This window comes from Lipotes vexillifer, unplaced genomic scaffold (genome assembly GCF_000442215.2).
Source record: "Lipotes vexillifer unplaced genomic scaffold, Lipotes_vexillifer_v1.1 scaffold24, whole genome shotgun sequence".
Lineage (NCBI taxonomy): Eukaryota > Metazoa > Chordata > Mammalia > Artiodactyla > Lipotidae > Lipotes > Lipotes vexillifer.
Window position 1 is genome coordinate 1,471,856 of NW_006782914.1, and position 15,629 is coordinate 1,487,484.

At 36.5% G+C, this 15,629-nt stretch overlaps 1 protein-coding gene across 1 annotated transcript in view; it reads left to right on the forward strand.

The window, feature by feature from the left end:
• Nucleotides 1-15,629, forward strand: part of ATP8B4 (ATPase phospholipid transporting 8B4 (putative)) — a 246,299-nt gene that overhangs the window by 155,310 nt on the left and 75,360 nt on the right. Inside the window, 4 exon segments of the mRNA XM_007455539.1 lie at nt 1-158; nt 2,904-2,947; nt 7,388-7,553; nt 12,153-12,341. The exon segment at nt 1-158 is cut by the window's left edge and continues 18 nt beyond it. Coding sequence (XP_007455601.1) covers nt 1-158; nt 2,904-2,947; nt 7,388-7,553; nt 12,153-12,341 — 557 coding nt within the window.

The window sequence follows — 15,629 nt, forward strand, 5'->3', positions numbered from 1 at the left end:
GATGTATTACTCTGGGAAGGCAACACCTGCTCAAGCTCGGACGACCACGCTCAATGAGGAACTAGGCCAGATTGAATATGTTTTCTCTGACAAAACGGGTACCCTCACTGAAAACATCATGACTTTTAAAAAATGTTCTATTAATGGGAGAATCTATGGTAAGGGAAGCAGTTCCTTTTTCCTGATATTGTTAACAGTCCTTAAAAAAAAATAAGCAACACTGTTTTATTTTTTAATGAAAAAAATCTCTGTTTTTCTGATGAATATGGGCACCCCCAGCATCTAATAACATAGTGCTTGGCACATAATGAACACTTGCTAAATATTTGTTGGATGAATGTTGAATAATTCAGATGATACTTTAAATCTGTTACCATTCATGGGTAGAGATGGGGGTTAGGCGTGATACTGTCTAAGGTTCCTTTCAGTGCACCAACTGTGTGATCTGTTCGGTGGTGCTTGATAGACCCATATCCCAGGGAGGACAAGTTCTTCATAGCCTGATTTATCTCAGTAAAAGCAATATTATATACTTGCTTCCTAACAGCTCTGGAATTGATGTTAGTGTCTGTATTCATAAGAATTTATAATTCATTCCTGAGAATTCACACTGTATAGGGCTACTCTGAGTGGTCAAACTGTTTCATCAATATCCAGTTGCTATGTGTATGCTTCTTTTAGGATACCTGCTCTGTTTTGGATTTTCAGGCATTCTAGGAATATGTGACCCTTGTCACCCTGACTTTGGCTAGTTAGCAGACAGTTCCTTCTGTTGAGAGCACAGAAACTTCCCGGAAGGGTGCTGTCAGGTTCCTCTGGACTCCCAATCTCACTTCACTGGACTCTGAGTGTACAGTTTCTCAATACAGAAATCTCAGGAAATAAAGGAAATCTGAGAAAGAGAGGGAAAACTTTCCTTTGTCTCCTGATGGGAAACTTCACACATTGCCAAATATTTTGAAGTAAGATTTGACCCTGAACGAAACTAAGAAATACAAGAAGTTGATTTTCATACTTTCCTACCTTTTGACCTCCCTCTGCTATCCCACCCCCATAACCCATGGTTGCCATGGTTTCCTCACCTCTCTTCTGCCCTGCCCCTGTCCTGCCCACCCTTCTCTGGTAGTGGACCAGATGATTTTCAAGCTGGACTTCCACAAGCCCTCAGTTACATTGTGCATTTCTGATATCACTCTTATTAAGATGATAAAATAGAATCTTTTCTTAAAATTTATTCTTTTTATATTATTTTCAGAGGCTTTCAAAATATACAACCCAAAGAGCAGTTTAAATGAGAAAATTTCTGTTAGAGTATTGGAGATATTTTGAATTTTGTAGACCTTTTGGATTCTTTTGCCATGGCACTTATTGATAATATAATAATTATAATAATATCCCTTCTAGGAAATGACCCTAAAGAAATTATCAGACACGTGGACCAAGATTTATTTGTAGATATGTTTGTCACAGGGTGATTTTTAGAGAAGTCCCTTGCTTTTCACAAAGTATATATCCCAAGATCTTTGCAAATCTCCAAATTTACAAATCCCATGATAGCTTGTAATTTCCCTCATAAAAGGCAGGAAAGTAACTGAAAGATTTAAGTAACCCCTTTAGACCCTTAAATTTATATAGCCATTCTAATTTATAATACGTTTACTATTACTAAAGCACTCAAAGAATGTTCCAGAATCCCCCCCCCCCCCCCCATACAGTTGGCCTTGTTTATATCATAGATCCAGGCCTTGGGAAAATTTGATATTCTACTCTGATTTATCTAAAGCTTCTATTTTCTTTCTCAGAACTATTATCTTCTTAGACTTCTTCCATTTTTCTTCACTTTCATCACCAGCCTTGTGAAGAGGCTTTCTTTGGGAGGACCATTTTACACAAAGACAGTTTTATTTTGCTTTTAACATTTATCAGAGTTACAGCATAAAGGGCAATGACTGGCACATAACCGTGGTGAGTTTGGGATTTAAATTCCAGGTGCTGGGCTAGGTTCACTCTCTAGCTCAGGGACTCTTCCCACACAGCAGCCTCACAGTATTCTAGATTTAGACCTGAGCCCCGGAAAAACAACCAGTAACTCTTTATCAAGTGGTTTTTGGGTCACAGTATTGTGTAATGAAAAGAGAGAGATTTGAATTAAAAAACCTACTATGCTGACTTTTTAGTTTTAGTTGAATCATGTCACTTTCAATTCTGTTCTTCAGTCCTGTCTTCTATAAAACAGGAATGAAAATCTGTTTTTTGTTTGTTTGTTTTGTTTCATTATTTTTTTACAGGTTTTCGTTCCTGTTTTTAAAATGCCTATATTTTCCAATATATTTGTAATAAGCACATATCGGCTTTATACTAAGAATAGTTATTTTTAAATGTTTGGCACATAGGTGGCTATGTTTTCTGACTGCAGAAGGCTCTGACATGGTTTCATGTTCACTTGCTAATTTGACCTTGCCATTATAGATATTAAAGATGGCTCTGGCCCAAACCAAGATAGACAAAGATGTACTCACCAAGATGAGAATTGATCTGTCTTGGATATCATTTTGGGTTCCCCAACAGTGGGTATAAAGTGAAAAACAAAATTTGTCTCTTGCAAACATCATAGATAATGTAACAACAGAATGATAAAATTTACAGATAAACATGATTGTGATCTTATTTTGTTTTAATGTGTACTGCATTTTAGTTCTATCTTGGGCAAACATGAGTATCTTTCTGTGTTAATCACCGTATCTACCGTTACAGTTTGAAAACCCTCCTTAAAATGTCTAGATTTGAACTCATAATGTCATCTAGTAGTAGTGCTTTAATAAACAAGTGTGTTTCTTAAAACTAAATGACTAAATCTAGTTTCAATTTCATTTATTTTTAATTCCCAATTTTTGTTTTTGCAGGCAAAGTACATGATGTCCTGGGTCAGAAGACAGACATGACTAAGGTGTGGAGGTGATAAAATTCACTCTCACTTTTAATTTCAAATTGTATGTGCTTTTTAAAAATGATGAGTTCCTAGATGCCTGATTTCCACTATGACCAGATGAGATACCTAATATGTAACATTAAAAAAATAGATTCATATGGTTTAAAATTCCTTCTCGTCCAGGTTTCCCAGCCACAGAGTTCCCTGTTTTTTTCTCTTTTAGAGATATTTATTACATACAAGCAAATATATTTCTCCAGTTTTTACATAGCTGGTAGTGAACTATACATACTGTTCTTAACTTTCTGCCTCAACAATGATCAAGATCTTTCTATATCAGTGAAAAAAAAGTGCTCCCTTATTCTCTTTACGGTGAATAATAGTCTGTTTTACCAATGTTCCTTAATTTATGTAAGGAGACAGGAATGGACATTCAGAATATTTTCAATATTTTGCTTGTAAAGAAAATGCAGCAAAAACAACAGTGTAGGGCTCCCCTGGTGGCTCAGTGGTTGAGAGTCCGCCTGCCTATGCAGGGGACACGGGTTTGTGCCCCAGTCTGGGAAGATCCCACATGCCGCTGAGCGGCTAGGCCCGTGAGCCATGGCCGCTGAGCCTGCGCGTCCGGAACCTGTGCTCCGCAACGGGAGTGGCCACAACAGTGAGAGGCCCGCGTACCGCAAAAAAAAAAAAATTAAAAAATAACAGTGTATACGTTATATCACATGGATCCTATATTCTCTAACAAGTTCCATTTCTAGAAATGGAACTGCTCAATCAAAATATATGTGCATTTATAATTTGATAAATATTGCCAAATTGTCCTCTTTAGAATTTACATCAATTTACCCTGTCACAAGCAATGTACAAGAGTGCCTGCTTTCTCCTACCTTCACCAACACAATGTTTTATCAAAGTTTTTGATTTTTGACAAGACTATGTAAAAAGTCACTTTGCTGTGCAGCAGAAATTAACCGCAACATTGTAAATCAACTATACTTCAATAAAATAAAAAAACTTTTTGTTCTTTCCTGTTTTAAAAAATATTTATTTTTGGCTGCGTTGGGTCTTAGTTGCAGCATGCAGGATCTTTTGTTGTGTCACGTGGGCTTCTCTCTAGTTGTGGCACGTGGGCTCTCTAGTTGTGGCGCGCGGGCTCCAGAGCACATGGGCTCAGTAGTTGCAGTGCGTGGGCTCTCTAGTTGCAGAGTGCGGGCTTAGTTGCCCCACAACATGTGGGATCTTAGTTCTCTGACCAGGGATCGAAGCCACGTCCCCTGCATTGGAAGGCGGATTCTCAACCACTGGACCACCAGGGAAGTCTCTCTTTCCTTTTTTTATACAAGTATTTGTGGTTATTTATTTCCCTCTGAACACTGCTTTAATTTTAATTACATGGATTTGGGCCTTTATTTTTGTTATGTCAATTTGAATATCCACATTGAACCATGAGTTTTTAGGGAAGAACTTTAAAATTTTGAAGTGGTTGGGACTCCCCCCCAACCTTTATTGTACTTTTAATAAAAGAATAGATTTGCATATACACTAATGTGTATAAAATGGATAACCAATAAGACCCTGCTATATAAAAAAATAAATAAAATTCAAAAAACAAACAAACAAAAAATCCATCACTACTGAAATTACAAGTTATTTTTTCTTGTGATGGGAGTTTTGAAATCCTATTCCCTTAGCAACTTTTAAATATAAAATAAAGTATTATTAAATATAAAAACAAACAAAACAAACAAAACAAAATGAAACAAGAAGAATAGATTTGTATTATTTCTACTTTTTTGGACTTTATTTGGGTTTTCTTTGTGGCGTAATATGATCAATTATTGTCTGTGTTCCAGGGTCCTTAAAAAGAAAGCTTATGTATATTCTGTTTTCAAGGTATAAAATTAGCTGTATGTCATTTTAGTTCTACCTTATTAATTACATTATTTAGGTCTTCTGTTTCATTATTTATCTTTTTCTGTATTATCTGTTTGGATTAAAGAGGTTAACTAAAGTGTTCTGATCATTTCTCTCTCTCTCTAGCTCCTATATAGCCTGAAGTCTTCATTTTATGAGTATTGATGGTATCTTGAGGTGCATTGATGTTCACAGTGGTTATATTTTTATTATGCATGTGCTCTTCTTTGACTCATTTAATTCTCCTTGGCCTGAATTCAACCTTATTTAACACCAAGGTCATGTCTCCTGGTTTCTTTTGATTTGCATTTACCCACCTCTTATTTTCAATATTCCTAAATAACTTTGTTTTAGATGTGTCTCATGTATAGCAGAGGGTTGGATTTTGCTTTGCATCCAATTTTTTAATAAGTGAGTTTGGGCCATCTACATTGGCTCTGTTAAATATTTTAGGTTATACTTTGTGTCTTTATAATTTTTAATAATTCTCCATATGGACTCTGCTCTGTGTGTGTGCTTCTCTTGTAATATTTAGGAAAGTATTCTATTGTTTCTCTACTGTATACTTTCAAGAGTTTATACAATACTCTTTTTTCATAAGCAGTGTCTATCAATTTCCTAATATGAAAAATGGTAAAATTATTATATTTATCCTTCTTTCCCTCATATTTTCCTACTACTTGTATTAATGATGCTTCTTAATCTTAAATATACATAGATTTCTCTTAGTTGATTTGAGTTTTTAAATGATATCTTCTGACCTTCAGATACTAAAATGAGGAAATCAGAATCTTCTCCTAATTTTTATCAGTCTTTTCTACATAGTCAATGTATGTAATATATACATTTTGTTTTGCCATCCTAATCTATTTCTTTTATATTTAGTTCTTCAGTTAGAGAGATTTGGTGCTTACCACTAACTGCTCCCTTTCCCACTGTTTTTCCAGTTATCTCTTATTTGGCTGAAGCATCCTCTAGTTTCAAGATGGGTTCATGAAAAATACCTGTTCAGAACTATCTGTTGACTTTATATTTGAATGACAGTTTAACAGCCTGTAATCTCTTTAAGTCATAGTTTCTTCCCTGGGCGGGGTTTAGGGAAGTCTAAAGCCAGTGTGTATTTTACTACTTACTAGTGAGTTGATCATTTTTTCCCCTTTATGTATGGGTGTTTTCAAACTTTTTTACATGAACAAAACAATCTCTGATTAAATAAGTCCCTATGATTCTGGGATAAACACAACTAATGGAGTATCTTGTATACTGGTATGTCTTCTCATATACTTGGATATATAAGTATTATATTTAAAATACTATTCTGCGGTCTCCAAGACAAAGTGTATATTAAAAGTATTTTCCCATTAACTGCCCTTGCAAAGACATGATCACAGGTCTAGTGCTTTGAATAATAAACTTTTAAAAGTTAGAAGTACGTTTTGTGCTTTTCAGAAGTCAGTGAATTAACAGATCTTATTTAGTATTGAATTATCTACTATTTTGTTCTGTTCTTTATTGAACCCTATTTCTTTCATCTTTTTTTTTTAAGTCAACAAATTTTTAAGTGGACAGTAAACTATTATTAACAATGAGCACAATGTTGTACTGCAGATCCCAGAATTTTTTCACCTTGCATGCCTGAAACTCTGTAATTCTCATTGAACTGCAATTCCCCACTTCCCCATTCTTCTAGTCCCTGGAAACTACCGTTCTACACTCAGTTTCTGTGAATTCTACTACTTTAGATACCTCATATAAATGGAATCATGCAATATTTGTTCTTTTGTGAGTGGTTTATTTCACTCAGCATAATGCCCTCGAGGTTCATTCATGTCATAGCATAAAGATAGGATTTCTTTTTTTAAATGGCTGAATAATATTCCATTGTATATATATAAAACCACATATTCTTTATTTATCTGTTGATGGACATTTATGTTGTTTCTACCTCTTGGCTATTGTGAATAATGCTGCAATGAACACGTGAGTACAAATATCTCAAGATCCTGATTTTAATTCTGTCATTATATTATGCAGTAACTCTAGTGAGATCAGAGAAAGTACCCTGTAATCAAACACATTAATATTTTTATAACAGAAAATATTAATTCACACTAAGTAGACTTTTAAAAGTCTATAATTAGGCACATTCCATTCCAGGTCAGATATTGCTGCCAAAATGAGTTCAAGTCAGGTCAGGTTTTGCCATCAAGTAAGCTTTGAAAAAAACTTTCAGTTTTCAGGGCTTCTTTGTATTTTGGAGTTGAAGTAAACATTTGAGAATCTGTACATCCATTGGATATTTTTCTTTCCCATATGCTTGTGGAAGGTTTACTGCTCTGGTGATGAAGGTTTACATAGCTCTGAAATGAGAATATAATATTTAACGGTAATGAGGGAACAGAAAGCCATTTTCGTGCCAGGCTTTTGAGGCTGAAAAATCATACAAGCACTAAAAATACTTAGAGGAAGTGTTTTTGAATTTTAAAAGATTGTTGTTGGAATGAAGTCTACAGTTTCGTTGTTGTTGTTGTTCTCCTGTAGAAAAAAGAGGCTGTGGGTTTCTCAGTCAACCCCCAAGCTGACAGAACATTTCAATTTTTTGACCACCATCTGATGGAATCCATTAAAATGGGTGATCCCAAAGTACATGAATTCCTTAGGTTACTTGCACTCTGCCACACCGTAATGTCAGAGGAAAATAGTACAGGTAAGTGCAAAGTATGTCTGAGTAGTGAGCCTTGTTTTTTAAATCAGTATTGATATTTTTATTAAAAATGTTTGGAATTGGAAGGATTTTCTAATTCAGAATATAGCACTGCATGAGGGGTTTACCTATAACTAACTGTTCTTTGTATTTATTTATATCCTGAATGTTTTCCAAAAGATACGGAGAGACTTAAAGGAAAAGAAAAAGAAAAGAAATAGGAACAACAAAAAGATGAGGGCCTAGATATGTCAGTTAAAGGGGATGAAATATCTTTTATGATTGAGCACCGTATTTGACTGTGAGCTTCCTTGTAGGCAGGACAATCAGAGAAATTCTTGAGCCACTTAACTTTCGCTATTAACATGCACATCTAATGGATGCGGATAGCCATCAGACGTATGCTTAGAATGAATTTTCCCAGTAATGTGACAGATTTACAGTGATAGAATACTTGTGTTTAGTCCCCATTATGAACAAGTTCCACACTACCAGGATGGTTGTTCAGAGCTCAGCGTTCACAGAAGAGAACAAAATCACCTGGGCCACTTTAATATTGAAGCAATGAGGCAGGTAGACAATGGACGGTGAATTGGCTTCTCGCTCCATTTGGGCCCAGTCTATTCCATTTACAAGTTTTATTTCTTTCAACTATCACCTGTTGGGTGAAAATTACCACTCAAGTAATTTCAACTCAAAAGTGAAATATATATAGTCTGCAGACTGTATATATGTATATGTGTGATATATATATGTATGTGTGTATATGTATGTGCATATGTACATTTGAATATATGTTTTCTTTCTCTCTCTCTCTATTTTTCTTCGTTTTTTCTTTGTTGGGACTGCATTCAAGCCATAGTTTTGTCCTTGATGATGCTGGACTAACTCATTCCTCTGATTTTAATTGCTGTGAGGATTCACGTAATTATATTTATAACTTAAACTGATATTTATAATACTAATGTATCTGAGGATAGCACAATGCCTTCAAGTAAATTTCTTTTATCTCTGACTTTGAGTTTATTTCATTTTTAAAGCTCTATTTTATTTTAATAGCTATTTGTTTTTATTTCAATATCATGATATTTTCTTAGATCTCTTTAAGGATATTAATTATTCTTAATTTGAAATCTTCTTTTGTTTCCTCTATCATGTTTCATTTTACAGAATGTCATTTTTTGAGTTGTGTGTCTAACTTTCATGTTGTTCTCAAACGTTTGATGGTTTGTGGTTGCCTGTTCCTCCTTGTGTTTGAGAATCCCTGTTTGCCTCTTGGTGAATGTAGGTTCTGATTACAGTGGCCTGTCTCCCAAGATTGTGGGGGGAAAGGCACAATACATAGATAGTCTTCTGGGTATGGGGTTCCCCTCTCCTGGAATTCATATGATACCTCAGTTTAGCTATCTTACTTTTTCAGATCTAGTGCTAGGAGTCTGTGCCAGAACCCTAATGTGAGACAAAGTTATACTTAAGGTCTGGGCTGGAAGAAAATATCAGAGTCATGGAGTTCCTTTCTCTCATTAATTTATTTCTCTTATCCTTGTGGGATTCTAAAGCTACTTCTGGCTGTTTTCAGCTTTGGTCTCCAGCCCCAGCATTCAAATTTTAAGTTTCCTTAGGTGGATTGTGTACTTTGTGTAGAAGAACATTTTCAAGGTTTCATCCTGGGGCAAATGTCACTGCAGCCTGCTGTTCAGAGTAAGCTGGCAGGAGGAGGAGCCCAAATGGTCTGGGAGAGCTGAATGGAATTCTTCAAATAATTTTATTCATGGTGCTTCCAAGACCACTTCTGCTTTTCTCATTTGTTGACTCTGATTTGGAGACTCTTTGGGAGTTGCTCTGACTTCTATATTAATTTTCTTTTTCAAATGCTTTGAGCTGTGTTTTTCTCCTTTCTTATTTCTTCATTTATCAGATCTACTTTTTATCTTTCAGACATTTCTCAGATTTCTAGTTTACTGACAATATGCATTCTTCTTTTTATTTTTAAACATCTTTATTGGAGTATAATTGCTTTACAGCGGTGTGTTAGTTTCTGCTTTATAACAAAGTGAATCAGCTATACATATACGTATATATATCCCCATATACCCTCCCTCTTGCATCTCCCTCCCACCCTCCCTATCCCACCCCTCTAGGTGGTCACAGAACACCGAGCTGATCTCCCTGTGCTATGTGGCTGCTTCCCACTAGCTATCTATTTTACATTTGGTAGTATATGTAAGTCCATGCCTCTCTCTCCCTTTGTCCCAGCTTTTCCTTTCCCCTTCCCGTGTCCTCAAGTCCATTCTCTACATCTGCATCTTTATTCCTGTCCTGCCCCTAGGCTTTTCAGAACCTTTTTTTTTAAAAATTTTAGATTCCATATGTATGTGTTAGCATATGGTATTTGTTTTTCTCTTTCTGACTTACTTAACTCTGTATGACAGACTCTAGGTCCATCCACCTCACTACAGATAACTCAATTTCGTTTCTTTTTATGGCTGAGTAATATTCCATTGTATATGTGTGCCACATCTTCTTTATCCATTCCTCTGTCGATGGACACTTAAGTTGCTTCCATGTCCTGGCTGTTGTAAATAGAGCTGCAATGAACATTGTGGTACATGACTCTTAAAGGGGGCACTGATTTTCAGTTTACCTTTATACTGAGAGAGTATCCTTTTTGGGGGCTCAGTTTTAAGAGATGGTCTCCCATTAGACTTCTTTCCCTCGCCTGTGTCTTTTCTAACCAAAGCCTTGAGAGACTGGAAACCAATGAGCAAGTTCTCTTGGTTTAGAAAATGCCCTTCATTTATTCCCTTTTTTTTTTTTTTTTCAGTCTTTGACCTGAACAATGACTGCTTTCTAGCCAGTCCTGGGTGCATTCAAAAATATTTAAATGTTTTGTCTTTACGGAATATGTAGCTCTTTGCAACAGGGGAGGTTGATCCTGGCACCTACTCCACAGTGTTGCCAGCAGTGGGAGTTATCATGTCATTTCATGGGTAGATCGAGAAATTGCTTTAATTTTTTTTCTTTTTGGAATTTCAAAAATTAATATATGCCTATTGTAACAAGTGAAACCATACAATACAAAGATTTATAAAGGCAGAGCTAATAATTTCTTCCTGATTTTAATTCCACCTCTACAGGGGTAACCAATGTTAACATTTGGTGTGCATACTTTCACACTTTCAATTTGCTCGTATATATATGAATATATGTAGATGTGTAGGTGGTTTGTTTTTAACAAAAAGGAATCATAATATATAGATTAATATGCAACTAGTTTTCTGAACAATTTGTCTTGGACATTACTATAAATCAGTAAATATGGATCTAGCTCTGCCTACTTTTTCTAATTTATTTTTACATACAAAGGTAGTACAATTTTATATAGAAAGGCTTACTTTATTCATGCTGGTTTTAAAGTGTATTTTTATGTTTTTTACCCCCCCATTTCATTCTTTTCCTCTCTTCTCCCCTCTCACCCTCACCCCAACACATACACAATACCAGATACCAATCATTAACATCCTGGTTTGATTCCTTACATTTCAAGGGATTTCTTGTATGCGTTCTCATAAAATGGTCATTAGTAGCAGACTGAAGAGGAATTTGGAATGTCTGCTCTGTCACTCTGGCTGTGTGATCTTGCAAAAATCACATAATATTTTCAGTCATAGTTTTCACCAGTATAAAATGGAAATACAGGCATACCTCATTTTATTACCTTCACATATACTGTGTTCTCCACAAATTGAAGGTTTGTGGCAACCCTGCATCGAGCAAGTCTGTTGGCACCATTTTTCCAACAGCATTTGCTCACTTTGTGTCACTATGTCACATTTTGGTGATTCTTACAATATTTTAAACTTTTTCATTATTATTATATTTGTCATGGTGATCATGGTGATCAGTGATCTTTGATGTTACTATTGCAAAAAGATTATGACTCACTGAAGGCTCAGATGATGATTAAAATTTTCTCACAATAAAGTATTTCTTAATTAAGTATGTACATTTTTATATATAATGCTATTGCACATATAATAGACTACTGTATAATGTTAATATAACTTTTATATGCACTGAGGAACCAAAAAAATTCATGTGACTTGCCTTATTGTGATATTTGCTTTATTGCAGTGGTCTGGAACCAAATCTGCAATATCTCTGAGGTATGCCTGTAATAATTTAAATAATCCCTACCTCATTGCCATGAGGATTATGTGCATTAATATATAAAGTGTTTTAGTTTGTGAAACTTTCATGGCACATTTCTAGTCACTGAAAATACAAAGGTGTGGTCTCTGCCCTAAGAAACTTTCAGCATAGTAGGGAGGCAGGCTCAGGAATGAGCCTTTTCCTGTAAGATGACAAGGGTTCCAGTGGTGGTATACATGGTGTCCTGTGGATCCACAGCACAGGCACCTGGCTACCTGGTTGGTGAGTGGAAAAGGTCTGATTTCTAGAGCTGAAACTTGGGTTGGGTGTTATAGAATGAGTTGGAATTGGCATTGGTGTTCTATGAATGTTATTATTCTCAGTATTAATACCTTTGTTTCTTTTCCTTTTTTTGTTGTTATTTAATCCACTTGTTTCTTTTCCTTTTAGGAGAGCTGATTTACCAAGTTCAATCACCTGATGAAGGGGCTCTAGTGACTGCTGCAAAAAATTTGGGCTTCATTTTTAAATCTCGGACCCCAGAGACAATAACAATAGAAGAATTGGGAACACTAGTTACTTATCAATTGCTTGCCTTTTTGGATTTCAACAATTTCAGAAAAAGGATGTCTGTCATAGGTACGGTTGGTGGCTGAGAGTATTTTTGATCTCTCGATAGTACTATGGTTATATGGAAACTTCTCAAGGATGATTTTACTCTTGGTTATGTGCTGAGAGTTGTGATATTTATTAACCTTTGAACTTCTGTTATCCTCAACTTAGCCTCAACTCAGTAGTGGTGAGTATAACTAACATGTAACAAGTGCTTATTGTGTGTCCAGTACTGGTCTAAGTGCTATACACGAATGAACTGATTTAATCGTCACAACAGCCCTACAAAGTAGGTACTATTATTTTTATGCCCATTTTAAAGATAACAGAACTGAAACAGAGAGGTTGAGTAACTTTCCCAAGGTCACATAGCTTGAAATAGAATAGCTAGGATTTAAACCTAGGAGGTCTGACTATGAAGGAAGGTCATTCACTACACAGCACTGGCTCAGGATGAGTTCCTGAATTACTTGGCACATGCCAGTTATTGTTGTTTTGTGAAAATCATCATCAGTCTTCTCATTATTATCCATTTACTCTGTTCACTTGCATTGCTGGAGATGATCACCCATTATTGAATTTAGCACCACAAAGAATCCATGCTTTCCTAAGTCAGTGCTAACCCTCAGTGCTGCATCAATGTCCCTCTCATTCTTGTTTTGCTTTTTCCAATCCTTATAACAGGTGTTCTAAATCTTTGCCCTTTCCTCAAGTCCTCAACCTTGCCATGAATCTCCTTTACTCTTGGAAGTTAAATTCATCTGCTGTTTTCCTAAAAAAAGAGGCCCTCAGAGATGCACACTATCACCTTACCCTTTTCCCCATATTCCTCCTTCATCCCCAAGCTATAACTTTACTCAGTCTTTTTCCTGATTCAGAGAAAAATTCCTCTTGCTCTTTTTCAATGCTAAAAATTCTACCTGTTCCCATCCCTTTTCCTTCCCTGCTTGCTCCTTATTCTTCGTCACTGGCTCCTTCCTTCAGCCTGCAACTCTGTCATCATCCTGTTTCCTTAAAGATATTGTTCATGTTCTGACCTCCACTGATTTTGCCACCCCATTTTTCTTCTTTCCATCACAACTTAATTTTTCAAGGTCAGTTTTTGATCCTTACCTTGATTTCTCTTTTCAGCCTGTTAGGGTCAGTCTTCTGCTTCCACTGTTCAAAAAGAAATGCCTTCTCAGAAGTTGCAATCACCTCATAATGCCCAATGCAGTAGCCCTTCCTCTGTCTTTCTCTCACTCTCTCTTTCTTTCTTTTTCTTTCTTTTCCTCTCTCTCCCTTTCTTTCTTTTCCTTCTTTCCTTCTTCCTTCCTTCCTTTTCTTTCTTCTTTATTTCTTTCTCTCTTTCTTTATTTCTCTGCTTCCCTCTCTCTCTCTTTCTCTCCCTCCCTCTCTCCCTTCCTTCCTTCCTTTCTCTCTTCCTTCCTTTCTTCCTTCCTTCCTTTCTTCCTTCCTTCCTTTCTTTCTCTTTCTTTCTTTCATTCATTCTTTCTTTCTTTCTCTCTCTCTTTCTCTCTCTTGTCTGTCTTCCTTCCTTTCTCTTTCTTTCTTTCTTTCTTTCTTTCTTTCTTTCTTTCTTTCTTTCTTTCTTTCTTTCTTTCTTTCTTTCTTTTCTTCCTTTCTCTCTCTCTCTCTCTCTCTCCCCCTTCCTTCCTATCTATCTATCTAACATCTATCTTCTACTATCATCTCTCTATCTTTTTAAACTTAGTGATATTCGGGACTGTTGACCTTCTTCTCTTGACACTCCTCTTTTGGCCTCTGTGAGCTTGCTGGCTCCTGGTTCTCCTCTTCTCCTGTGTTTTTGTTCTCAAGCTCCTTTACAAGCTGAGTGTTCTTTGTCCCACTCTTCAGTGTTCGTGTCCTTTTCTCTTCTCCCTTCCTGTGCTCTCCTTGGATAACCTTGACAACTCACATGGTGGTAGCTATTGCCTGTATTCTGTGTCCTTCCCATATTGTTCTTCAGTTTCAATCTCCCTCTGAGGTCCCCACACACTCTTTCAGCCTTCTCCTCTACCACTGGGTTGTACTACAGTTACCTCAAATTTTGTATGTCTGATATAGAACTTTCTTTCTCACAACTATTGCTCTTTATGTAGTTCTTATTAAAATTGTTAACTACCTTTTGCCATATGCCCGTGTGAGTGCACTGAACACTTTACAATGAATTATTTTATTAAATTCTTGCAATAGTGTATTACCCGCAATCAGGAGATGAGGCAATTAAGGCTCAAAGATTTTAAGTATCCTGCCCGAGATTGTCACACAACTTGTTACAAGTCCAGTAAGATGCAGAGGAAGTATCTGAACCCAGGTTTCAAATATTTGAGCATCTTTCTCCAACATCTAGCCTCTTAATCCCTATTGTAGCTCACTTGCTTTTGAAACTTCCTTCTCCTTTGTGCCCCTAGGCTAGTGATTCTGAAACTTCAGCTCCCATCAGAACCACCAGGAGGGCTTGTTAAAATGCAGATTGCTGGGCCTAGGCCCTAGAGTTTCTGATTCAGTAGGCCTGGGGTGAGGCCTAAAACTTTGCATGTCTAACAGGCTCCCAGGTATTGCTGATGCAGATGCTGCTGGGCAGAGAACCAGTCTGGGGACCATTGCCCTGGACTAGGAGATCCTCAAATACTACTCATTATTTTCCCCTGAGATACTCTGCTGCTCTCTTCATTCAGGCTTCAGCATCTCTTGCCTTGTCTATAGGATCCTCAGTAGTCATCCTGTTTCTAAGTCTCTCCTCCTCAAGGCAACAGAGTAATCTTTCTAAAAATAGCCTCAAAACCCCATTTTTATCATAAAAGCCTACTGTCCTTTTCACTTGATTCCCAGTGCCACTGCTTTAGTTAAGCCTCTCATCATTGCTTGCTTATATTATTGCAATATCTTTAAACCTGTTTCCCCTTAAAAGAATCCTCTATGCTGACACCAGGATATTCTTTTTAAAACATTGGCCTGACTTTGCCATCACCAGATTAAAAAATCTTGCTGGTTTCCTAGAACTTAAAGGATGTCCTTAGCATGACATTCAAGATTGTTTGCAGTCTGACCTCAAGCTGCTTTTCTTCCACTTCCTGAAACTATGTGCTCCAGCCTCACTAGACCTCACCATTCCTGGCATGCATTGTGCACTTTCACACCGTTTGCATGTGCATCTTCTCTTCTTGGAAAAGTCATACTCATGTAACTTATGAATATCCTGATCATCGTATTAAATCAATTTTTACTCTGAAAAACATGTGTGTATATGTAATAGCAGGGCTTTTGGTCTCTAACTACTAGAAACTAGCTCTGGGAGATTGCTCTCAGCAG